This window comes from Myripristis murdjan, chromosome 10 (assembly GCF_902150065.1).
Source record: "Myripristis murdjan chromosome 10, fMyrMur1.1, whole genome shotgun sequence".
Taxonomy (NCBI): domain Eukaryota; kingdom Metazoa; phylum Chordata; class Actinopteri; order Holocentriformes; family Holocentridae; genus Myripristis; species Myripristis murdjan.
Window position 1 is genome coordinate 2237208 of NC_043989.1, and position 26526 is coordinate 2263733.

The 26526-nt window shown below is 43.2% G+C and overlaps 2 protein-coding genes and 1 long non-coding RNA gene across 6 annotated transcripts in view; 2 read left to right on the plus strand and 1 right to left on the minus strand.

Annotated features, from left to right (window-relative positions):
- tbc1d2 (TBC1 domain family, member 2) overlaps positions 1-4990 on the plus strand; it is a 40917-nt gene extending 35927 nt beyond the window's left edge. For both annotated transcript variants that reach the window (XM_030061363.1, XM_030061362.1), the window contains exon 18: positions 2008-4990. In XM_030061363.1, coding sequence (XP_029917223.1) covers positions 2008-2209 — 202 coding nt within the window. In that variant the 3' untranslated portion in view covers positions 2210-4990. The remainder of the gene's footprint in view (positions 1-2007) is intronic.
- A 76-nt stretch (positions 4991-5066) lies between these two features.
- Positions 5067-26526, minus strand: part of slc44a1b (solute carrier family 44 member 1b) — a 68731-nt gene continuing 47271 nt past the window's right edge. The window contains exons 9-17 of one of the 3 annotated variants that reach the window (XM_030061372.1): positions 25452-25638; positions 23748-23916; positions 21823-21979; positions 18876-18959; positions 15630-15767; positions 14880-15116; positions 14558-14656; positions 9561-11401; positions 5067-9509 (exon numbers count right to left, since the gene is read on the minus strand). In XM_030061372.1, coding sequence (XP_029917232.1) covers positions 11378-11401; positions 14558-14656; positions 14880-15116; positions 15630-15767; positions 18876-18959; positions 21823-21979; positions 23748-23916; positions 25452-25638 — 1095 coding nt within the window. In that variant the 3' untranslated portion in view covers positions 5067-9509; positions 9561-11377. Of the gene's footprint in view, positions 9510-9543; positions 11402-14557; positions 14657-14879; positions 15117-15629; positions 15768-18875; positions 18960-21822; positions 21980-23747; positions 23917-25451; positions 25639-26526 lie in introns of all 3 variants that reach the window. The other 2 variants (XM_030061370.1, XM_030061371.1) reach the window with 2 other exon arrangements.
- On the plus strand, positions 7493-26201 carry LOC115366121 (uncharacterized). Its single transcript, XR_003928810.1, has 3 exons — positions 7493-7583; positions 15956-15970; positions 26191-26201. It is a non-coding gene; the product is annotated as an uncharacterized LOC115366121 (long non-coding RNA).

The following is a 26526-nucleotide window of genomic DNA, read 5'->3' on the forward strand; positions in this document are numbered from 1 at the left end:
AAATATATTTGCATATTCTTCAGATAAATCATGTTCATTTTAATTAATACAGGAATGTTTATCATTTCATTCCTGTAAGATCTTGCAGCTGTCGGCGCTCGAGAGATGTGACACTGCAGGGAGTGTGTGTACCTGCAGTGTATACATGCACAGGTGTTAGGTGTGCTTGCTCAGGGGCACTTTGGCACCTCTGAACCGACAACCCTTTGATTTCTCAGCAGCTGCTCCAGCCTGCCTGGCGAGCTGCGGGCTGGGACGTACAGGAGTGTCACCGGCAGAACAGACACGGCAGCTATTTTTACCAGACACACTCCTGCATGTATAATTCAGAAAGCAGCGGCTGCCGAGCTGCAGCTTCTGCTGCGATTTCCACATGACAGAGACTGAGCCTCCACTGAGGCTGTTCAAGCTTTTTAACCTGCATCCAGTGGAGCTGCAGGTGTGTGAGCTTATCAGAGAGAAAACACACCCTGACACGCCTCGAAACTGTCCCAGGACTGTGGTCCGGCCACAGGAATATTCTAAGAATGCTAAAAATAATCAGGGGTGTAACCGTAAAAAAAAACAAAGTGTTCAATCTGCAACACACCGTACAACATGCAACACATCCGCTGTGTGAGAGCAGCTAACACACACTGAGCTGCTGAACGAATGAATATACTGAGAGTATTTTCATGTTGCTTTTCAATACTCTAAGTGTGTTTAAGAGAATATTTGTTGATTTTATATTGTTATCCCAAATCTCTGCAATACAAACTGAACCATGGCTTTATTGAACCATTACACCCCTAATAATAATATAATTTTATAGACCTCAAAACAGACATAAGTTCTTGTAGGCAAAGCAAAACTCATATATGAATGAAAAAGGCAAAATAAATAGATTAAGCCATAACAGCATAAAATAAAGCGCAGTGATTATGCAACAGGCATAAAAGGGCTCATAATGAATCCAAGATTATGAAAGGCCTAACGGTATCAGAAGGTTTTAAGAGGAGATTTAAGAGACGACGCCGGCGTTCAGGTGCTCAAACGTCTCAGCTGACGGTGCAAAAACCAGCTGAGCACACAACTCTAATATCCTCATAATCATATCACACTGCAATACTCTGTCATAACGTCCCCCGTCTGCCGCTGACGGGACAGTTCGGCGGTGGAATCGGAGTTTATTAGTAGGAACAGTTTATTTGTGCAGCTTTTAACCGCTTACAGCCTCACAGGGATTCACAACACCAAATCATCAAACAGTAAAAACACTGAATTTGTGGTGGGATCCGTTAGCGCCCGGGTTAATACTGAAGCATCCTGTGAATTTTACATCAGTGTTATCATTTTGTGTATTGTGATATATCTGTGTATGTGTGCCTTTAGAGTCCATTGTGATGTTTGTCATAAATGCAGCAGTTTCAGACTTTTTCAGGCTTCAGCATGTTGATAGACACATGCAAACAGACAAAACACAAGCAAATATAGAAAACATCTTCATTAATTTGACAACAGATTGGCAACATTTAGAGAAAACAAACAAACAAAAAAAAAACCCACAACTGTACTCCTCGTCCTTAATTTCAGTCAGCAGCTGTAGTCTCTGTGGCTAACAGGCTCATGTGAACAGGCCTGACCTGCGCATCACTTTTAAGCGTCCTCTGGAAACACATCTGTCGTCGTTTTGGTCTAATTGTGGCGTGTTTAGTCAAAGCTGTGTGTTTCTGTATCATGTTGTGCTGTCTGGATTTGCAGTGTGTGACATGCTGTCAAACTGATGAGGATGTTTCCTCAGTTTGCTTGTGTTTTCTTACCCTGCAGTGTGTTGAGCTCTCAGGGCCACCAGGACATTGGGACAGTATCAATAATCACTTATGAGTTTGACGTCTGGTCGACAGAGGGTTGATGAGAGAGTGACGACTTGGCTGTCTCCACTTCCTGTCACGGCCCTGACAATGTGGTCAGGGTTTATTTTGCATCTCTTCAGTCTCTGACGGTCATCTTGTTCTGTTTTTCCCGCAGGAAGCTGACCAGCATCGCCTTCAACGACATGAACCCGTTCCCCGGCCGGCTGCTGAGGAACAGGCGTGCGGTTCACCTGGAGCGCCTGCAGGGGGAGCTGCGCGAGCTGGAGGAGCAGCAGAAGGAGTTTGTCACGGAGAGCGCCGAGCGCAAAGACAAGGAGCTGGACACGATGGTCAGCGAGGACGACGAGGAGCTCTAACGCTACACCGAACTTTAACACACTGAACTTTAACTCATCCAGTGAAAATCAACTCGGCACACAACGGTTTTTCAGCAGCGGATCTGTTTTGTATCTGTACAGGAAGCTGACAGGACAAACCGTTTTAATGCTGCCCGCCACGGAGCAGCAGCGGTGAAGTGCCTTGCTCAAGGTCAAATCAACAAGTCGTATTTTTTTTAAGGCAAAGTGCCACTTATATCATCTATTATGATATAAATTAAGAATTTGTTTCCAAAAGATTAATATCAGCAGAAAAGGGCAGGAAAACTTTAGTCCACAAAAACAAAAGTTTGGATTTATTTACCTTCCATCATCACTACACTCACAGAAAGATACAGCACAGGATACACACATTTCAGGAGGTTCTGGCACCCAAAAGTTAATTAATTGGATTGTTCTCTGGCCTGAAGTAAGATTCAAACATGGAAACCTTCTCCTGTTTGACCACCTGTTGACCACGAGCTGTCTGCAGTGATGATACTAAATCTCTGGGAAAAGTCCTCATGCTTTGGTGAACTGGGTACGTTCATGACAAAAATGTGAGAAGATGATTCGCAAAAGTGAGTTTTGCATATAATTTACCTGTACATGACTGCACAGGAGGGCTCTCTGTCTGTCAGAAGGCTCTCCATGTCAGATCATCACCTATAGTTCATGAATTCTTGCCTCAGTCCAGAAAGAGGCCAAGCTGCACCTCTGACCCCAGCCAATCAGCACACAGCGTCCTTCAGGATGCAGCGTGACATCCACAGGTGATGCTGGAGGAGGTTCAGAACATCATCAGTCTGATGCAAAAAACTCTGACCTTTAAGCCTAACTCATGTTGGACTTTATGTCGTCCACAACACAAATCTCACTTTGGTGCTCAGTTTTCATAGCTTTGTCATTTCTGAGCTTACTTATTGGCTTATGAACTTCCAAAAACTTGCAGGTTCAATCCGGACTATAAGGCCTTGTTCAGACTCGAGATGTGGCTTGGATCTGATTTTAGCAAATCGGATCCGGATCTATTCCAGCTGGCATCCTCCTACGCTTCTGCTAACTCTTGCCACTATTTTGTAGTCTCCGTTTCTGCATTTTGGGCTTCGCGCTGACAAAGATGATTGTAATGATGGTTTAAAGAAATACAAACAAGCCAGAGCGTTTTACCCCAATAGCAGAACAATCAAGGGTTCAGCCAGACCTTTCTCCAACATACTTCTAAAACAAAGGAAATATTAATTGACTAAAGGAAAAAGCCTCCCCCTGTCGCTCCTGCTGTTAATTATGTCTAGGCTGTTGAAGTTGTTCAACAGTTCAAGTATCTGGTGACAGTAATTGATGATGTTAACCCTCCAAACCAGTACCGCTGTTGTTGGTGCAAAGGCCCACCAGCGCCTGTACTTTTATCAGAAGCTGAGAAGTTTTAATGTTGACCCCACTTTTATGAGAATGTCCTAATGAGTCTGTCTTTTATCTGCTGCTTTGGGTCACTTACCTTGAAAAAGAGGAACAGGTTAGATGGAGTGGTCAGAATGTGCAGTAAAGTTGCAGACACAGATCTTAATGAGCAACCTGCCGAGACGCAGGACCAAGAGATGTAAGAATATTAAGAGTGTGGATTGGTGTGTGAATTTACCACTGGCTGTGTAACAAATTGCCCTTCAGAATAATTAAGACGACCTTGACCTTGAGCTTGACCTTGGTGTAGCGCTGAAACGAAGATCTGCCTGGCCGTGCTCGGCTGCACCGTGACATGACAGCGCTGTGGTTTGGCTCACACTGCACATCAGAAAACGGCGTCATCGGCGTACATAGTTACTGATGCCCATGCAGATAACATATTGGTGATGTCTGGATGCACAAATCTGATCGATCGCCTGCAGCAGCAGTGTGGACTGTTTCTGTTAAAGATCTGATCTGAGAAACAAATGTGATTTGAACAAAGTGACACCCGCTCACTGTTACAATAAAGCTTCTGCTGCTCGCTGTAGCAGCCTGATCCAGTTTCACTTCACCTCTGGAGCTCTGGTGTCTTTTTTTTTATCTAAATCCATTTTAATTTGGTGTCATCTTAATATCGTGCAGTCTGAATTTTGCAAAAATAAGGAGCCAAACAAGTGAAACGGAAGCCAGCAGTACCTTGACATTTTGAATTTCTGTCTGCTTTGTTTGCTAAGTTTTCACATTATCGGGTAAAAAAAACAAAACAAAACAAAAAGTTTGACTTAATCTTTCACTGTTAAAATGACGTTAGCATTTCTCATTTCGGTCAATGGGTACTGTTAGCTCCAAGCTAATGACTTTTTTTTTTTTTTTTTTTTTTTTTGCTTTTTTTTTTTTTTTTTTGGTCATCAAGTATTTTCGCATAAGGAAAATTTTTCATTTAAACTCCGCATTAACTGTTGAAACAGCACTTCTCCTTTAAATGAAAAAGTACTGCTGTCTAGCAATGCTAATGCTAACAACCTGAAATTCAAAATATCTTCTTTTAAAAACCAGCAGCACTGTAAAGGTTTATGAGGCGGAAACGCTGCATTCAGTTGTGGATTTTAGATATGAAAGAATACCAAAGGTGTGAATATGTAAATGACGAATGTTAACATTAACGCTGTCAAATGTTGCACAAATGGCAAAGCTAACGTGTCCTCTTCATATGCTGATGATGCTACACTAAGTGTACTGAATGGTCAATAGTTGTTTATTGATGTCAATTCTTCAAATTTGTCGATTTTTACTGTTCCTTTGATTTTGTACATAAATATCCTGTGTTTTTGTGAATTTCGTGTTTTGATTGTTATTCTTACTGAACAGTACAATACAAAAAACAAAGTAAAAACAGGAAAGCAGGCACAAATTCAAATTTTCTCTTTTATTATCTTTTTTAAAAAACAAATATACATAAGAAATCATAAATATAAAAATCAACCCAGAACAAAAAAAATGTTGTCCAATGTTACAAACAACTTCTTACTGCAGAGAAAAACTAAAAGCTAGTGTTACACCTGACAGTTAAACTGATGTGTTGGCCTAGTCTTATAACAGTAACTTTTTGCTATTTTAGCCATTCCTCTTGTGACGAGAGTGGACAACGCAGTCTCCGAGACCGAAAGAGGAATTTAACACCCACATCTGAAAATAAACGGTGGCTTTGTTGCTGAGTAAAGCTATCGTTCTATTGGTTAAGTCAGTGTTTTTTAGTCCTGTGAATCTAACGCCATAATATTCACACCCTACGAAGATGACACGCTGTGAAAAGAGCAGGAAAAAACGTGGACATGCAAGTTTCGTCTGGAGTCCTTCATGACTTGGAGTAGCTACTTGCTTTACAACAACGGCCCTTGGCTCTAATCAGGGCGAGTGGAAGCTGAGAAGAAAATCTATCAGGCCTCAAGATCGAAGCGGCTTTTGCAGAGCTGCCTGCTTTACAACGACCAAAAAAAAAAAAAAAAAAAAAAACAGAAACAAAAACGAGTTAAAAAATGACAATACACCACAGTTCACCCTGTTCCACCAGCGAGCGGCGCCTCTCCTCTGGGAGCCGACCGGCTGGATTTGGCAAACACGGCGGCCCGGCTGGCGTCCGGCAGGCACAAGACCAACGGAGACGAGGTGGAGGGTTTCATTCCAAAACTACACCCTGTGCAGCCATGTTGGGGAAAAAACTGAAATAGGGCTGAGGTGATACTTTAGAAATCAATGTCACGATAATCACATTTTGGTTAAAATAAAATATCAGGTTATGGTTAATGCATGCAGAATTATGCAGTGGAATCCAATTAAAGCTCAGTCCACTGAACCAAATAGTAATGTTAGGCATAAAACTGAAAATTTCAAATTATGTTCCTTGTTCTTTCCCAAGTTATATTCCTACCAAATTTACTTCTGTCAGAGTTTTTATATTTTGCTTCAATTTAGAGAGTAGGACAGTGTGTCGAGATCTCAAAATTGCTGCATCATAACAATACGACTCCACTGAAACGTGATAAATGATCATATTGAGCCCTAACCTGATCTTTACTTAAATTTACAAAAACATAGATGATTGTATCCTTTAAAAGCAGCCAAATCCAGACACACACACTCTTGCTTCTGTTGATTTTGCACATATTTCATATTTACCCTCTGAAATATGTCTGTTTTTGTGCAAATTTGTAGAGAAGATGGCTGCAGTTTGACATGAAACTGTTTTTTTTTTTTTTTTTTTAAATCTGCACCGAGAGAGGAAACCACATCAGGAGGTGTGTGTCCAGATTCGGCCGCCGCTGTCCCGTCAGGAAACGTCTTAATACAACTTGTGACTTTGATATCAACCTGCCATGTGATTTAGTTTTATGCCAACAGTCGTTTAATGGGAGGAAAATCTCGTTGTGGAATGAAACTCCTCGATTCCTGCTGTCGCCTGGGTGTAATCTGCCCGGCAACAGCAGTCACACAGTTGCTCTACAGTGTGTGCACACCCATCAATGAACAAAAACCAAGAAAATTAAAAACAAAAATCAGTTTTTTTACATAAATGCATTTGAGTAATAAGTTATCCTGTTTGCCTTTTAGCTCGAAGGTTCATTGATTGCTCGTACTAGTGAGGCTTCATCTTTTTCCAGAGGCTGTGTTGGCTCGCAGGACGCTCCTCTCCACTTGAACATTTAATAAACATCTCTATGTTATTATTATAACGCACTGAGCTAAAGACATCTGTCAGCTAGAAATTACTTTAATACGGCTACTGTTAAACTGTTCTCTGTGTTGAAATGAGTACCATCTTAGTAGTGCAATTCGAAACATGCTTCGCGCATTGAAGAATCCTGTGGCGACGAAAAAAGTCTCTTTGATCATATGATTTCTTCTTGTTCTTCTTTTTTCTTTTTTTCAACATACATGCTCTTAATATTTCATAGCTAAATCTTAGTGTGCTGTCTAGTGTACTCCTGGAGAGAAGCCGCTCAGAGGCAATATATGAAGAGATCTCGTCCAAAATGTTACATAACCATTTTTGGCAAAATATGATGATTATCTGAATGTTCTCATAAAATGTGCAGGAGCCGGTCTGTGAAAAGTGTTTTTCTGTCAACCACAAGACCCAAGTTACCTTCTGTCATTTTGTTTTTCTAAAAGTGTTCCTTTGCTTTAACCAGGGTGAGTGTCTGTCTTCTTTTTTTTTTTTTTTTTAAATGGTAGATATCTCATTTTGGAACAAGAGCTCTTCATTTTGTTCTCCTGTTCTCCAAACACAAAAGTTTCTGAAGTGACGAGGTTTAGCTCTGAAAGGAAACACAAAAGGTTATGGCAACAGTCACAGCCGTCAGGAACTATTAAAATCGTCCATCCTCAACACTTCACAATGTCATAATACACAAGACGCGAGCACTAGCCGGTCCAATACATCTAATCTCCTAAGGAAAAAAAAAAAAAAATCCGACTGCATACAGTACAATGTGCAATTCATATCAGTCACAGCAACACCTTCACAGGAAAACAAAAGGTAGTGTTTTCTAGTCAAATCCAAAAGTGACACCGCTCGTCTCTCACCCTGGTGGTAGGACCGTCTCTGCACATCTGAAGCACTAAATATCCTCTGGGACTTTTATTTTTTTAAGGCTTACACGCTCTTCTGCACTTCCTACCGCACCGGCCTGAACCCAAATCTTTTCTCTTTGCCAGCAGATCCAAAAAAAAAAACAAAAACAAACAAACAAACAACAAAAACAGAAAACCTAGCTGGCCAGCAGGGCAGCGGTCAACAAGGCAACGGTTTGGGAAACGCTTTGTCCCGTTGGAAGATTCAGTCGGGACCGTCCTGCCAGGAGAGATGTGGACTGTTGCTGATGTTGTCGCTCGTTTCTTGGAGCTCCGTTGCCCAAACAGTCGCCTTGTTTCACCAGCAGAGCCGACCAGGGTTCGACTGAAAATTGGCTTTTTATTGAACATCAGACGTCATCACCTCTGATTTTGTATTTAAAGGCTCTAAACTCTAGCTGTGTTGTAAATGCTTTTCACCACAATGTAGCTTGATTTTAAATATTGTATATTATATTATTTTGTTGTTCTAGGATGCCTGACCACATCTGGCAAAGGGACTACCGATGAAAGTAGCTAAATAACCCAGGTCTATTTACATCTGTTCGAATGTTGAGTAATGTACATTGTCCCCTCTCAAATAACGATAAAAACTATCCAAGAAGCATTTTAAAGAGCGGATAATCCTAAAATACTTAGAAGTCTGGCTTTGGTGGAGAGTTTTAGTGTCTCAGGACGGCCTAAATGCTTCAGTGGTTTAAGAGGTTGGTCCATCCTGACATGGAGAACAGTTTTGTTGGGGAAACCCTGGATTCGGGTCATTTTTTTTGCATTTTGCATACAAATGGTTAAAATTGGAGCTGTTCATTATTCAATATTGTCATACATACTGTTCAATATTGGCATACAATGAGTCCCACCAACAAAGCCACCAGTGTTGGTGTCAAACGCCCAGATCAGCCGAACCCTGGAGGAAGTCTGACAGGGGTCTGCTGCCCCGTCTGGCCTCGCCAGCCCAACCCACCGTCCTGAAAATGTTCTGTGAAAAAGCAGGAAGACTTTTATTTTGTAGCTGTTAATGTGATGCAGGTTGTTTTATTGCTGGCTGCCTAAGTACAGCTGTCATCTCCACAGGTCAGACTCAGCCCTCCGCAGGGGAAATTTCATGGAACAACTTCATCACAGACGGACGGGCGGGCCTCGCCAATTCTGTTGTGTTTTAGTGTTCATAAACATTTTCAAAGGTGTGCTGCTGCTTCCAGCACTCTTTATGCACTGGAGTTGAGACACAATGCAGAGCAACAGCAGATTGTAATCTAGAAAAATGGAATATATTCTGGCCCGCATCGTCCGCTCTGAAGGTTTGCCCGGACCGGCCGCAGGCTTGTGGAGACGTCAACTGTCCAAACCGATCTGAACTGTGAGCGCCGTCGTCGCAGAGGGCCACAAACCCTGGCAGGACATTCACACTGCGAGCAACGCCGTCAACCAGTCACAGGAACTTTGCTCATCACCTGTGCACAGCCAATCAGATCTGTGCATTTCTTTCCAGTTTCCCTGATGTTGTGTTGCTTCATTAGCAGTAGTTTTGTCTGTCAGGCGGAAAATGGAGAAGTGGTTCTTTTTCAAAGCTTCCCAGTTCTCCACAACTTTTGACCAACAGAAAAGATGACTGGTTGCTCAGTAGGATCAAACAAAGATCAATAATTTGCTCTTGGAAACTGTAAAACAGCACATAGGACGCAGTACCTGGTACACAGGAGTACCTGGTACACAGGAGTACCTGGTACACAGGAGTACCTGGTACACAGGAGTACCTGGTACATAGAAGTACTTCAGAGAGCGATCCAGGCACTCCAAACATCAGGAGATGTGTCCGAAGCCCTGACAAAGACCTCCAGTGGTCAGAACAAGTTGGCATTTTTAATGATTTAGCCACTACAATAAATGCTTTTTAATATTTCCTTCCTCGTTGTCTACGACTTTATTCACCAAGAATTGACAATAGGACATTTCTGACAGGTTTTGGTGACAGAGTTGGTCAGTCTGTCAAATTTTGCTGCTATAAAAATGATTGAAGGGAGATGAACAGAAAGATAACGTATTAGATTAAACAGATATTGCAAATTTTTCCTTTGGGGATGTAATTTGCAAAATGTTTAAAGTCACAATACTATTGTATTGTGACTTAAGTATCGTGGTAACATCACATCGTGGGGCCTCTGGTGATTCCCATCCCCACTGAAGCCATTTTGATTTTTTTTCCTCTTTATTTTCTAGGAATCGACATAATGAGCACTTGCAGATTGCGGCTACCAATGATAACTCTTCAAAACAGTGTAGAGTGATTAGAGCAGCTCCCAGCCCAGGAGCTGCCGGTTCAGATTCAATCAAAGCCTCCGGCATCACCTAAAACACAGCCGATTAGAAAAGTGTGACCCCTTGACGAAGCTGCTCGCAGTGTGAACGAGTTGGGGGAGTCCAGTTTCTGTCTTGCATTCAAACGGGGACAAAACCGAGCGGAAATCAGGTCCGCTGTCCTTCAGTCCAAACGAGCAGCTGATCAAATAAAAATGAACCAGACACCCAGTTCAGGATGACAATCAAACTGGGTTCAGTGGAAAACAAAAACTAAACAAAACAAAACCAAAAAAAAAAAAAAAACCACCCGAGCTTTGCAGCCCTCCGGACGATCCGCCTCGCTGTCGTCGCGCTCGGCTGAGGTCCGACCCTCGACCCCATCCAGTTCTGGTTCTCAAGAGCCCTTTGTAAATGTGAGAGGACGGGCTGGGTGTCGGCACAGAGGATGGAGATCTGGGTGAACGCTCCTACGTGGAGGTTTATGGCTGTTCTTACCATCGTTACACCTCTCCAGTACCTTCATATCTGCAAGGGGCCGCCGAGAAGAGTCGCGGGGGGGCGGCGGGATGGTCTCGTACCGCCGGCCCCCCCGCCTACAGACACGGTGGATATAACTGGGCGGAAAGCGGGGTGAAATAACTCAGCCGTCCATCCAGAGAGTCACTTTGTGCTCACACATACAGTACACACAAGTTTAAGCTGCAAAAAAGACCCGAGCCCTCGTTCACTCCGGTAAAAACACAGCCGATGACATGAGAGCGCTCCTTCCTTCCTTCCTTGGTGATGCATGAAATCCAAATCCGACATGAGAGTCTCGCGTGATTGATTAGGTTTTTTTTTTTTTTTTAGTGGTTGATTAAAAACACACGTTTAAGTGGTTTGCCATCGAAGTGATTAGCGGGCGCCTCGCCAGCGGAGATGCCCAAGCTCAAAAAAAAAAGGGAAAAAAAGAGAAAGGAACAGGAAAAAAAGAAAGAAACTCGCTATGCGAAAAACGTTAACAACCGAAAAGTGACTCAAGACCTATTAGTACAGTGTTCTGACTAGATGGCAATCGTTGTTTTTAGTCTTATAAAAAAGGACATCACTACGAAAAATGCATCAGCCTTTTTAAAATATGCAGCGCTTCAATATAAAGTGCTTCATTACATTGTTATTTTTTTTTTACAGTTTCTTATTAAAATATTGTATTCCCTGGAGTGAAACCATAGTAAACATGTTACACATTGGTAAAAATAAACATTTTGGAATGTCTTTTTTTTCTGAAAAAGTCCCATTCGGTGATTTTGGTCAAGCTGAACTTGTTCCCGGAGCCTGGAAAAGCAAAGTGATTCACGTCTTATTACTCCCCTCACAGCAGCGCACACTTCATCTTTAAAGAGTCTTTGGTTGATGAGTGGATGGGGGGAGGTGACAAAAAAGGTCAGATTCATTTTGAAGGCAGAGAGGAAGAATGAAAAATGGAGGGCAGTGAAGTGGTTACGAGGGAAATGAAAGTGAGAGTCGAGCATTATGGGTAGTCAAGTGGTTAGTCTGATCTATCTTGAAACCGAGAGGCTTGACATCCATCAAAACAGCCACTTGAGGACGCCGAGGCTGCCCTTGACTTCTAAACGTTATCTGAAGTTAAAAAAAAAAAAAAAAACACCTCATCTACTTTTAGAAACTGCTACCAAAGTGAGGAGTCGAATCCAACTTTTAGCCCCACCGGCATGAACACGCTCAGGACGCGGCGGAGAGCTCGGCGCCCAAACCAGAAACGCATCATCAGAGCACAAATGGTTAAATTCACCTTTTCTACCTTAGCGCCACCCTTCACACCAAACTATCAATTCTGTTTGGTTCCTGTTGTTTCCTCCCACAATTTCCCAGAAACGACGTCTAGACTTTGCGCCAGTTCCTGCCTGTCCAGCGCCGGTCTGTGTTTGTCCGCCCCGAGGCTCACCAGGAGCTCCAATCTCACATTTTTGCCCTTTTCCCGTCGAAACGCTCCGGTGTATAAGTGCCGTGTTTCAGCGGTCCTTTCCAAAGCCGATCAGACTTCTTAGTTTTTGCAAGGCAGAGCCGGCGCCGGTTAACTTTGTCGCCGCGTTGTAAACAAAAGAGCCTCAGTTTGTCGGGAGGCCTGTGTTTTAGGTGTGTGTGCAGTGTACAGTGTTTTAAATGCCTATAAACTTTTTTTTTGTAATTTTGGTGAATTGCTATGTCTTGACTTCTTCACAGCTTCATTTGATTTTTCAGTTTTTATTTTGGTTTTTTTCAAAGGCCGGGTTCATGCACAAAAGTCTCGGCTAAAGCGAGATTGAAAAATGAAGCGATGGTGTGAAGAACTCAATCGAGCGATCCGGCTGTTTTGGCTGTTTGCAGCTGGCTCTCAAGCACCAAACTGAGAAATACAAATATTTAACCCCTGAGCGTGGTTTAGCGAGGTTTACAGAGGATCCTACCTGAGTTTGGCTCAGCCGGCAAATACGACGACCTGAACACCGCAGACGCTTTCCCGCTGTTTTTTAACAAACTGTTTCTCGACCTCCACAGCAAGTAATCTGAGGAATTTACACTTCCACTGTTTCATGCACCGTCCTGGACTGTGACGCAAACGCTGTATTACAGGAACTTCCTCTCTGAAATCATAAGTTGACGTTTTGAAGTTTTCTCTTATTTTATCTCAGGTTAGAAATTTTTTCTTATCTTGAGATACTAACAGACAGTGACTTAACCTCTGTTCACCTGTAATTCATCATCATCATCATCATCATTCATCAAAAAAAAAAAAAATCAAAATTAATAATTATTTTAACCTTTATTTATGCCCTTTTTATGCTGATTTTTGGTGCTGCAAACTAAATTTCGTTGTGTTTTTATATACAATAACAATAAATATCAATCTATCTAATTGAGGCCTGTAATGTGAAAGCAGCCATGTGCCTGGTGTATACAGGTATATTTTTTACATGTTCTCATATTTTTTACATAACGCACTTTTTCGTTTTACGAATTTCTAATGCACATTTTTTTTTTTTATAATTCTTATCTCCTTTTCTATTTCTTAGAATTTTCTCTTATGCTTCCATATAATTTTTTCTCTTGAGAATTTGAGCAATTGCAGCTGATCCTATTTCCCCTCAGGGATCAATAAAGTATTTCTGATTCTGATTTTAGTGACACCAAAGAACTCTGATACGTCACTTTCCCCCAATAAATGACCCCGACAGTTTACTTAACTAATTAACAAGGAGTTTTAATGGCAGTATTGTGATGTAAGCAGTTACTTTTCAGAGTAACGTTGGCGGAGACGCACTTTGATGCCAGGTGTAAACACAAATCCAGGGAAATCCTTTGGAGACGCGACCGGAGGAGCGTGTTGATGCCAGGTGGAAGCGGGGGCCGATGGCTTCGACTGAATCACAGCGATACCTTGTTTTTTTTGTTTTTTTCCTCACTTGTTTGTTTGTGGGATCAGAGACGGGGAAAAAAAAAGGCCAAATCTTCACGTAAACAAGACGAGTGTCAAGTCGGAGTGACGGCTGCTAAGTACAGCTGCACTCCCAGACTCACAGATGGAGAGATGAGAGCGAGCCGGCTCCCCAGACGCTCCAATTCAATGCCTCCAATTCCAGTCTGGCAGCGGTGGCGGTGCTCGGGGAAGGACCGGGGGAGGCGGATGGCGCTCGAGATTCTTAATTTCTCTGTTCGGTACCCACCCCCACCTCCCCTCGCGCCCCCCCCCCCCCCCCCCCTCTCTCTCTACTCTGACAGCTCATTATCTGCACCGCCAAGTCCTTCTCCTGCAGAAAGCACCGTGGTGATGATAAGGCAAGAAAGGAAAACATGCAGAGCAACACTTCAGGTGGGGCAGAGCCGGGAAACAACAGGCAGAAAAATCACAAAGAAAGAGACAATAAGGAAACATTTAGAAAACGCAACAAAGAAAGTGAGGAGACAGTTTCATCCAGACGTTTGAGGAGTAGCAGCGGTGAGGATGACGATGACGATGCAGACGATGACGCGGGGTGGGATGAGTCAGGTTAGTACGGCATGCTGTTAGCGGTTAGCCGCGTCCGCCGGCATGCTGCGGACGGGAGGGGGGCGCCGGGCGGTTAGCGTGCGGGGCGTTAGTCAGCACGCGGCGACCGAGGCCGATTTGGCGGCGGAGGAGGCAGAAGGCGGGGCCCCGTGAGGCGCCCGGAGCAGCCTGACGACGAGGAAGAGCGTGGAGGTGGGCAGGTAGACGCACAGGAAGAGCACCATGTCCTCGCTGAGGCACAGCACCAGCGTGCTCTGCTCCGCCAGCACCCAGTCCACCAGCACGCCCACCATCAGGTAGTACACGTGGAACTCCTGCAGCGTCTCCCACTCGCCCCCGCCTCCGTCCAGGCCCAGCCCCGCCTCCTCGGTCCTGCCCCCGCCGCCGCCGCCGCCGCCGCCGCCGTTGGCCCTGGCCACGCCCCCGCCGCCGCTGTCACTCACCATGGGCTTCATCTCCGCTCCTTCCGACACCACCTCCTTGGCCCGGCTCCGCCCGCGCTCCACCACCCGCTCCAGCCGCCGACTGCTCTCCACAAACTCCTGCAGGGGGGCGGGGCAAGTAGAAAGGGGCGGGGCCGGATAGACAGGCGGGAACAAATACGGAATGTTTGAAAATAAAAATTAAAAAGGAAATCTGAATAAAATCGAATGAAAAATTCAAAACGATAATAACCTTGATAATATTTGGCATAAATACACAAATAAAGGTAAACGCCCGCAGCCGAAGCTCCGCCCGCAGCCGAAGCCCCGCCCACCGCCTTACCATCAGCGCTTTGTCCATGTAGAACTCCTTGCCCGGGGTGCCGTCGTTGTACTTGGTGTCGATGGCGAAGCAGAGGAAGAGGACGTCCACCACGATCTCGAAGATGGACAGGAAGCAGTGAGCCACCAGGAAGGCGAACAGACACACGATGATGAGGGGGAGGAGCCACTCGGCGTAGTCCCGCTGGTAGTTCAGCAGCAAGACGCCGGCGAACGCCGTCGACGTGACGATCAGCACCTGGACACACGTACGCACACACACACACACACACACACACACAGGAGAGGAGACACGACCACTGTGATTCTGACAGCTGAGAGGTGTGTGTGTGTGTGTGTGTGTGTGTGTGTGAGAGAGAGAGAGAGAGGGACAGAGTGTGAGTGTGTATATAAATAAGTATGACAGAGTGTGTGTGTGTGAAAGTAGGAGTTAGAGTGTCTAGAGAAACCAGACACAGGGCGAGTGTGTGTGTGTGTGTGTGTGTGTGTGTGTGTGTGTGTGTTCAGACTCATTGTGTGTCATTTCTAACGACTAAAATCTGGCAAAATGAGACTGATTTTCATATAAACCTGACAGAGAAGGAAAATTAAGACCCATAAACACGCCGGCGTGGGGTTCGCTCGGCGTCCTCCTCGCGCCCTCCGCTCGGCGCCGTCTGACAGTTCGTCTTCCCTCTGTCAGCGCGGCAGACATTACAGTCCGACGCCGCCAAGAGACGCCAATTACAGCGGGGCCCCGGCGGCCTCTTACCTTCCCCAGGAAGAGAACAAAGTCTCCGACGGCGTTGATGGCGGCGACGCGCAGAGCGTTCTCCACCAGGATCACGAAGGCGTCGCGCGCCGACGTGCAGAAACTGGTGCTGTTGATGGCTGTGGCTGCATAAGCATTCTGATTGGACGAGAGACAAACACACACAGGGCCAGACTCAGAAACAACAACAACAACAATAATAATAACAATATATGAAAAGTGTATAAAGCTATAGTAATGAAAGCAGTGTAAATAACAGGGACTGAACAATACTGATTTTTCAGGGCCAATTATCAGTAATTAAGGACATGATAACTGGAATTTAGGGCCAATATTCATTTGTAGTAAATTTGAAAATTTAAGTGTCAATATTATGTTAGTTAAAAAAAAAAAAAAAAAGAAAAGAAAAATACAAAAAATGCCAGAAAATTAGAAAAAAAAAAACAAGGGTAAAAAGCACCAGAAAAATCACCTGAATTAAAAAAAAAAAAAAAATGCAATGCAAGAAAACTGTATTTATAATTATTAAAATGGTATATTTAAACATCAGGATGAGTGATGCTGCACTGACAACAGATTTACGGTAAATCTTACAGCAAAGGCAACATCTTATTATGGGAAATGTGGCCCCGCCCACTCGCTTTTATCCCTCTGTTTATCAGACGGGGAGGCGGAGCCTGAGTGGCTTTCATATCAGCCCTCATGTCAATCAAAATTACAATATCGATTATTGATGAATTCTGAATATCGGCTCCGATAACCAGACTGGACTGATAATTAGTCGATCCTAAGCAAACAAGTAATAGTACTACTCACAGTATTAGTACTAGCAGTAGTAGCATCAACAGAAGTAGTATTAATGATTTCACTATTTACAGTACTAGTACTAGCAGTGATAGTAGTATTCGTAGTAATAGTACTATCAGTAGTAATGACAGTAGTGGCGCTGGTTGTAATGGTAGCAGTACTAACAGTAGCATTAGTGACAGTGGTAGTAGCAGTAGTAATAGTAGAAGTATCAGTAACAATAACAGTAGTACTAGTAGTAGTAGTCGCAGTATTATTATCAGTAATATAACAGTAGCAGCTGCTGAACTCTGCACAAGAACGAGATGTGGCTTAAAATCCTATTTTATCTCTTGAGAAATGCAACATATTTCAATTTTTTATTAATTCAGGATGGATGATATGTGAACTGGCTCTTCAGACTCCAGCAGAGAAACACATTTCTCTGGATTTACATCTGCAATAAATATAAGAGGAGCTTGAGACAAATAAAATAAAATAAAATAAAATAAAAAAGCATTTGTCACTGCTGAGGCATTCGACTGGTTCCTCCTTCATGACTCATCAGAGACTTACTGGTTAGGAAAGTATGAAAAAAACCTCTCATTTTAAATAAAACTGGTCTAAAACAAGAGGAAGAGGAGATAGTGATGTTGAATACAACCACACCATACAACACATCTGTGGACGAAGTCAGGTGTCACACAGGTACACAGGTGTTCTCTACAGGTACACAGGTGTTCTCTCTGCCTCTGTGTGAAGCTCAGTCCTTTATAATCAGACTGAACTCAGAGATGAACAGCAAACAGAGGAAGCGGCCGTTCTCCTCGGGCCGCGCTGTGTTTGGATTTTTCAGGAAGACTTTTCCACCAGCTGCTGCTGTGAGCCAACAGTCTGCAACCTGACTCCCTTCATTTAAAGGGACATCCCACTGAATTTCAATGTTTGGCTCATTTAATACAGTTTCTCCACATTTTTCATCACAACAAATCATTTTGCAAATCATGCGAGGGTTGTGAAAAATTTCACAGCACAAAATATGAATTTGTGGTTGAAGCAGCTGCCTTAAAATGTTCTGCTTCTGCAGCTAAGAAAGTCCTCAACATTCAGAATCCACACAGCTGATAAAAAGCAAAACGTTTCCCCGGGGACTATTTTCCCTGGCGGAGGAGGAGGAGGGAGCGTTTCGGTTTGAAAAAGTCCTGAAAACACAACAGTGCTGCTGCTTTTCAGGAAAACTCATGCGGAGGAACTTTATAAAACTTTTGATCAGCTTGGTCCAATAATAATCAGCCAGTTTGGAAGTGATCAGATCTACGGTCCTGGAGAAGATGTCAACAATGTGTTTTTCAAAAAATTCAAAATTCATATGTGTGCCATTCCCCGTCTCACGGGAATTTGCGAAAACATTTTTGAAGAAGAAATGAAATAATAAACCAGCACAAAAACAACAGGGTTTCAGGCAGATGGGCTTGAACTCCTGATAAAATATTGTTTTTTAGCCGAGTTTTTGAGAGCAAATAATTATTTTTTTTAAACTTAATGCAACACAATCTGCACTGAACTGAGACCTGCCTCAGCTGGAAGCAGCGTGATGGGCCTGGGCTGCCACAGTGCCTTTATTTTTCACGGCTGTTGTCAAGGCGCCTGCTGCTGTATTGATAGTGGATCATCTGTATTGATAAGTGCATCCACACAGAGCTGATCGTGATATATCGCAGATGTTTTTTGTTTTGTTTTTTTTTTCAGCCCAGCCCTCGGTGAAACACTGGGCGTTGTTTCCTCGGCATCTCCTGCTGACATCCATCCATGGTGACGGTGACGGAGAAATGCATTTGGTTTCAGTTTGGTTCAGTCAAATCTGCACCTCCCGCCCCTGAGAAAACCTGCACCCCAGGGGACCGAGCGCACCTTTTTTAGCATGCAAGTAAAAAAAAACAAAAAAAACAAACACACCCTGTAACATGTGGAAGTGTGAGCCTGCAGACGGCTGAGCCACAGCAGAAAAACACTCAGCGTCATTTACAGTTTCTCCCCTCGACGTCTACTTAACATTTCCCCCAATTACAGCACAGCGACGCACGCTGGATGTAATTAAGATTTTTTTTTTTTTCCAGCCCGGCCCGAGCTGAGATAAGGAAGCCTCGCTAAATAAAGAGCGGTGGATGTGACAGTGAAGTGTGTTTTGAGGGATTATATCCTGGAGGAGACTTGGGTTTTTTTTTTTTTTGTTCCCGCGGCTGTCAGCTGACTGACAGGAAGCAGAGCGAAACACACACCAAAACACTCGACTCCCAATTCAGACTGAAATCAGGAGAAGACGACGTTTGATCAAAGCAAATGAAGGTTAAAAGGGGAGCCGAGGAGGTGAGACAAGGAAGAGAGACAGACAGACAGACAGACAGACAGGTAGACAGACAAGTGGGGGGGTTAAGTTTTTTTTTTTCTTTTTTTTTTTACCTGATTGAGATAGTTGAGGCACTTCTCCAAACACCACAGACAGCAGATGCAGGTTTTCAGCATGCAGCGAGCGCACGCATTTTCCTGAGAGGGAGAGAGAGAGAGAGAGGGAGAGAGAGGGGGAGAGAGACAGAGAGAGAGAGGGAGAGAGAGAGAGAGAGAGACAGACAGACAGACAGAGAGAGAGAGAGAGAGAGAGAGAGAGAGAGAGAGAGAGAGAGAGAGAGAATTAATTAAATCCAGATGTAATCCCAAAACAAATTTGTCCTCGTATCAACATCACACCTGGTCCAGTTGGATTATTGATTGCAGAACTGATCAATACTCAAACGGCTGCTGTAAGATCTTAAAATGAACTGATTCTGATGAGGCGTTCCAATCAGATGCATTGATATCAATATAATTAAATATCTGCTGAATTTCATTCATAAAACATTGAACCACCAGCAGCTTCGAGCCAACAGCATCAACATGAATCAACAACAGTATAAATCAGTCAAGTCCCAGTTATTGATCTGATCACCTCTATCAACAGGAGGTGAAACAGGAGGTCATAAGAAACTATTAAACAACATCTGCTGTCATTGTGAATGATGAGGCAGGAGTTGGACATCTTACATGCGTACATACACACACCTTATTAGAGTTAGTTTCATATCCCCCATAATATAATAAGCCTATATACAACAGCTTATTAGGAAAAAAAATTATAGAGATGGGGGGGTTGGAAAAATTGTTATTCTTAATTCTTTTTTTTTTTTTTTTTTTTTTGGGTCCGCGGTTCCACATGTGCTGCCCCCTGCTGGCCGTGTCTCAGGCCTGGTGACCTCAGCAGATTCTACTTTGCCATGGGATTTAGGACCAAGGAGATCCTGCTGATTTGAGCCCAGAATCAGCAGATTGTTTTCTTCTGAATCGGCCCAAGTCACAGCAACGTCTCTTCAGAGTCCAGATGCTGAGGAGGAGGTTGGGGTTCTGGACTCAGACCAGCAGGATTTCCTTCAGACTGGATCCAACAGGAAGAGAACTAGTTTACACTGTTTTTTCTTGGAAATTTGTGACTTTATCATCTCAGAATTTTCACATTTTTTCACATAAATTTAGGACTTCAATCTTGAGTTTTTTCTCAGAGTATGCCCCTCTCCGGCACAGTAATTTTGTCCTCCCTACACTGGCCCTAATATGCCGCCGTACATGTATCAAAGAGAAAAGCCGTGACATGAGAATCTGTGCAGTATCTGAGCGAGGCCGGTCAGACAGGAGGCGGACAGGAAAACATCAGGATCATCAGGATGCAGCAGGACGGGGAGCGGCAGAGACGAGACGAGGCGTTTACTGTCAGTTTCAGGAGACATAAATATTACAGGGGGGGAAGCGGCGTGCGCAGAAATCCCTGTCTGGGACGGCCGGACAGAGAAATGCCATCTTGGAGCGCAAGCCGGCGCCACGCGCGATCCGAACGCCCGACGTGTTCGCTCAGGTGGAGAGGAGCCGCTCGGCCGAACCTGCGAGTGTGACGGAGCGCCGTGACGTCACACAGCGCCCAGGGCCGTGTGTGTGTGTGTGTGTGTGTGTGTGTGTGTGTGTGTGTGTGTGTGGAGCAGTCTTCCAGAAACACAGCTGCTGCTTTATTTATCAAATTGCATAAGTGGTGACTCTCTGTCGCTCTCTTATGTAACCTGCTGCTGTTTGTGTGTGTGTGCGTGTGTGTGTGTTTGTTTGTTTGTTTGTTGGGGGTCCAATACAAGCTCATATTAGAAGCAGCAGCAGTGGTAGTAATAATAATAGTACTACTAGTAGTAGTACAATAACAACAGTATCAGTAGTAGTAGCAGCAGTAATGGCACACGTAGCAGTCGTAGTAACAGCAGTGTAAGTGCTAAGTAATAAAAGCAGTAGTGGTAGCAGTAGTAACAATAGTAGTAGTGATAGTAGTACTAGTAGAGGTAGCAGTAGTTGTAACAGCAGTAGTAGTAATAATAGCAGTAGCAGTCCTAATAACGGTACTACAGTAGTGACAGTAGTACTAGTGGTAAGCTATGGCAGTAGTACTAATGTTAATAGCAGTGACAGTAGTATTAGCAGAGGTAGCAGTGGTAGTAATAATAGTAGTAGTAGTAGTAGTACCAATAACAGTAGGATTAGAAGCAGTACTATATGTAAATCTGATGTCAACAGTCATGATTTATGTGATTTTTTTGCGCTCCTCTCTCTGGAACAACATTAAATCTGTTCTGTCTTTTAAAAACCCACCTATTTAGCAGGTACTTCTTTTTCTTTTCTTTCTTTTATTTGTGGTTAATTTTATCATTTTGAAAGAGTTTTTTTTTTTAAATCTAGCCTTTTAGCTAACATGAATTTCTATGTTTGTTTTTTGTGTCGTGTAAATGCTGTGTTTTCCTGCCTCTTCCATTTTATTAAAGTGCAGCGCCTTGTGACTCGTGTTTGGAGAGACACTTTATCAATAAAGATTTTCAATCAAGATTTTCACTAAAGATTATTTATTTATTTGTTTGTTTTTGGGATTGTTGAAAACACTTTGGATATTGGTTCTGAAAGTGCTGCACAAATTGTTATTATCTAGTATTATAGTTAATAGTAGTTTGTATAGCACATGTTGTTTATGTTGAATTGTAAAACTGTGAATCTGTAAATGTGCAAACAGCCGTGACGTGAGATTCCTCTCCTCTTTGGTGGCGTCACGAACACGCTCCACCTTTAATAATGTTTAACTTTATTGTGGTTTTATTTATATCCCTTATGTGGTTTTATTCCTATCCTTTAATCCCTCTTCCTGCTCACTCACACCTCGACTCCGCGCGGCTGTAAAGACCCCATTTCGCCTCGGGGATTAATAAAGTTCGTCTCATTTCCTGGTAATTGCAGCGTGTGTGTGTGTGTGTGTGTGTGTGTGTGTGTGTGTGTGTGTGTGTGTGTGTGCCCGTACCTTTCCTTTGAGCTGGTTGTGGATGTACATGAGGATGAGGCGTGGGATCTTGACCAGGGTGATGATGAAGGAGCCTTTGGCCACGGTGCCCAGGTGGTAGCGCACCAGCCGCAGCACCGACGACAGGATGGGCGTCACAGGAAGTCTGTTCTTGTCCCTGCAACGCAAAAACAAACAAAGAAGAAAAAGAAACGGTGCCGTTAGCAGGAAGTTCATCAGAAACCACCAGAAACCAGAAACCAGCTGTTCTCAAGGTGGAACCGAGTGGGCGAGTCTTATTATTCTACAAGGAAAGATGGAGACGACCGCCGAGGAAACTGTGGTTAATTAATTATGTGTTTGCCGACATTAAGAGATCCCCTCACACGTCTGCAAATACAAACACACCATATAGTGGGCCGGCTTAGCTCAGTATATCACAACAATCGTTCATTTTGTGATAAAAGCATAACATTTGGTAGATGTGTTGGTGGATATATTTCAAACAAATCTGGATATTGGGCCATCGCAAAATCGCCAACCTAGTGGCCATAGCAGGCATTTGAATTGTTAAAATGAATAAAAATATTAAAATGATTCATTAAAATATTTTAAAAATGTAAATACACATTAAATTAAGAAAAAATACACACTATTATACATTATACACACTCAGTTTCTGCTCCACCACCACAACCCCCACTGCAAGCCAGCCATCCATCGAGGTAGGCCTAAACATTTTATTTCAACTGTAATAATTATGAATAAAATGTGTTCGTTTTTGGATGTATACATTTTGAACATCATAGATAAAGGCTAAAGAGAAAAAGAATTATTGTCGGGAACAGTGGAGAGGTCAATTTTCAAGCTAGCAACACCAGGTAGTTAGCTTGGAACATGTAGCAAGTATGTAGCAAAGCTGTAGCCATGTTGTATGTTGTATGTAGCTGTGTTCTGTTCTGTCCTGTTACATTGTAATAAAGCTTTTTCCCACTTTAAAATGTCTCTAAATTATATTTGTGGTGCTGAAAACATGAAACAGCAGCTGTAGGGAAGGCAAAGCATTCCATGCCAGTAACCACCGGCGGCCAGTTTTGAAAATGGCTGCCACAGTCATCAGAATAAAAATTTGCAGTGGCCCAATATCCAGATTGATTCAACATATATTCAGCAATGAGTGAACCAAATTTGGTGCTTTTATCACAAAATGAACGATAGTGTAGCTGTGCCGCCCCGCTAATAAAAAAACAACAAAACAGCGTAGAGTCGATGATTCTGGGACGGGGGCCAGCTCCTCAACTTCAGTAGCCAGGGGGCCAAATCTGAAAATCATATATGAATATTTTGTCAAGTAATGGATTCAAGGATTCAAGGATTCAAGGAACTTTATTGTCATACCAGCTCACATTCACACGTTAGTGGTACGAAATTAGAACTCAGATCCCGGTATAAGCCTAAATAAATAAATAAAGCAAGGTAAAAAAAAAAAAAAAAAAAAAGAAATGTAAATATAAAATATAAAATATATAAGTATTAACAGTATATATCAATTATAAACAATATGTAAAAATATAAACTGTATATGTAAAAAAATATAAAAAGCCTATATAAATGTAAATAATAAATGTAAATAATAAATGGCTATAAATCACTGAGGATAGTGCTAATAAATATATTACTACATGGAACAAACTAGTCACATACATCAGTGACCATTGCGGGTGGGGGTTGGGGGGTTGGGGTGGGGTGGGGTCTGGCCTTCCTCTGTTTACTGTAATTATAGCAGCGGCTCAGAATAACTGTGCACATCATTTATTGATGTTAAACAACACGCGAGCAGCCCGGTGTCTAACGAGAGGTCTGCCTCACACACTGCTCTGCCCGCAGCGTGTGTGTGTGTGTGTGTGTGTGTGTGTGTGTGAGAGAGAGAGAGGCGTGGGACTGACCTGGTGAAGTAGTACGTGACGACGGCCCCGGCCACCGTCATCTGCTGGCAGGCCAGGATGAACTCGCTGATCCAGACCAGGCCCACGGCGTGGTACCACGTCAGGTACTGCAGGGGCCCCGTCAGCCGGAACTCCGTCAGCCCCGTCTCCTCGTTCTGCTCCGGGTTCCCTGCACGCACACGCACACACACACACACACACACACACACACACACACACACACATCAGGATACACATGTAGGGCAGGAATTTATCTCATTTAGTTAGTGGGTTCTTTTTCTCTTAAAGGAATATTCCAACGTTTTGGCCAAACCCCCTTTTGGGACCAGATGTTGGACACCATTTCCACCTCTGGACGTCCTGTGGTTCAGTTCCTATGGGTAGCATTTCCTGTTAGCTTAGCATAAAGACCTGAAGTCTATGGGAGTCATTAGCCTGGCTCCGTCAAAGTGAATAAATAAACCTTACAGAGATGTAAATTTCATACATTAAAGGTAAAAATTAACCACAGGGACAAATTTAGGAGAGACTCAGATATTCCTTGATAACTACAGCTCTGTGGGATTCAGTTTCCCGGGCTGGAAATAGCAAAAGATTGCTTGTTAGCTGGGTCATCATCGATCTTCCCTCGCCTCTTAGTCCAGTCATTTTAGGCCAAAATTGGGGTCAACCTAGGACAAATTGCAAGAGAAGCAAACTCTGATTTTGTATCCTCAGTTTGTCCTGAGTGAGGGGAAAAAAGTCCCAAGAAATCCCATTGGTGGAAAGTTTTGAAAATCACCTATTTATGACCATATAATACCAAAAAACACTGTTTTTAACACACAGGGGAAAGGGGAATATAAGGAATAAATGCCAGAAGAGACATTTAAACAGTGAATTAAAAGGTTACTATATATATAGTAATCTGTTCTGGCATTTATTCCTTATATTCCTTATTAGCGCATATCAAATCAGATCATGTGTGATATGCATGTGTAAACAGAATAATTCAAAGAACTTGTAATTGACTTTTTTTCTTGTCTTTGTGTGTGTAATCAACTTGTGAATTTTTATAGTGATATCTGAAAGTCAAATGTTGACCCCCTTTCCCCTGTGTGTTAAAAACAGTGTTTTTTGGTAATATGTGGTCATATAGAGGTGATTTTCAAAACTTTCCACCAATGGGATTTCTTGGGACTTTTTTTCCCCTCACTCAGGACAAACTGAGGATACAGAATCAGTTGAGTTTGCTTCTCTTGCAATTTGTCCGAGGTTTTTTCATAAAATGACTGGACTATCTGTCTTCGGGTCAGCTGGACCACAACTTGACCATGAGCACGTCAACAGGAAGCGGTCAGGCCGCTGAGCTGTAACACGAGGGAAACTCACACACCCGATAAATCAAATGCCACATAAATGCAGAGTCGGCGTGGCGTGGAGGAAGTGACCGATCCAAACAACTCTCTGTGCAAACGCCACATTCTGTATTAAAATATGCCCTTTAAACAAGACGCTAACAGCTGAGAGCGCAGCCGGCGGGTCTTTCATGACTCCAAAGCGACTCGGTGAGTAAAGCGTGGAGCTCTGGAGACAAACACACGAGTGAGCTGTTTAAACATGAAATCCTAATATTTCCTGCTGCAGTGACCCAGTCTCCCTAATGCAAAGTCTTCCTCTGTTGTGTTTTCAGGTGTTAGTGGAGGCCCAGGTGGCGTCACTGACCGGTGGTTCCCAGGAAGAGCAGCACCAGAATCCAGTAGATCCAGAAGAGCAGCAGGGCGAGGAAGGTGCAGAAGGGCTGCAGGGCGAGCAGCGGCAGGTGGATGAAGACTTTCCCCGCCACGTGGAACAGAGCGATGGTCAGAGCCACGCGCTTCCTCATGAACAGCATCAGCAGCAGGAGGATCACCTGGGAGGGAGAGAGAGAGAGAGAGAGAGAGAGAGAGAGACTGAACGATGATCTGACATGGAGACCATCCTGATCGACAGAGATCCCGCCGATTCACTTCAATCTAACTCTGATTTAAACCTGAACCACAAAATAACCCTTTAAATCACATTTAAATGAAAAATTACTTTCAAAAATGAATTTGCTGCCCGTCTAGCTCTGTCTGCTTCACCACACATCTTTTGCAATTGTGATTAATATTAAGTTAAACATTTTTTTGAGAAGATAATCTTTATTGTTTACAGTGATCCCTCGCTATAACGCGGTTCACCTTTCGCGGCCTCGCAGTTTCGCGGATTTTTTTTTTGTGCAATTTTGCATGCTTTTTTTTTTTTTTTTTTTATAACACCGGATTATGTTCTGCATCCTGATTGGCTAAGGGACTGTAGACCATTGTCAATCAGTCTCCTCCGTGCCGTGTCTCCTGTACAGAATGCGTTCATTCTATAATACTGGACTTATTTTTCTACAAAGGTTTGAACTTTGAGAGTTTAAACAAGAGAGAAAAGTGAGAAAACGTTAATGCCTGTCTGAGAAAAGTGTATAAAGTGTGTAGTGAGGGGTTTTACAGCCTTAAAACATCTAGAATCATTGTAAAAAATAAAGCTGACTACTTCGCGGATTTCGCCTATTGCGGGTTATTTTTAGAACGTAACCCCCGTGATAAACGAGGGACCGCTGTATTGGAAATTTGCCTTCAGCCTCACAAGTTAGTTAGAGCACACTGAAGTAAATCACAATAAATACAGTAAAAAAAAAAATAATAATAATGTTCACGATCAGGTAGGATAATGTGCATAATGTTCATGATGCACGGCGCAAACTGCAACACATTTAAAATACTATTTG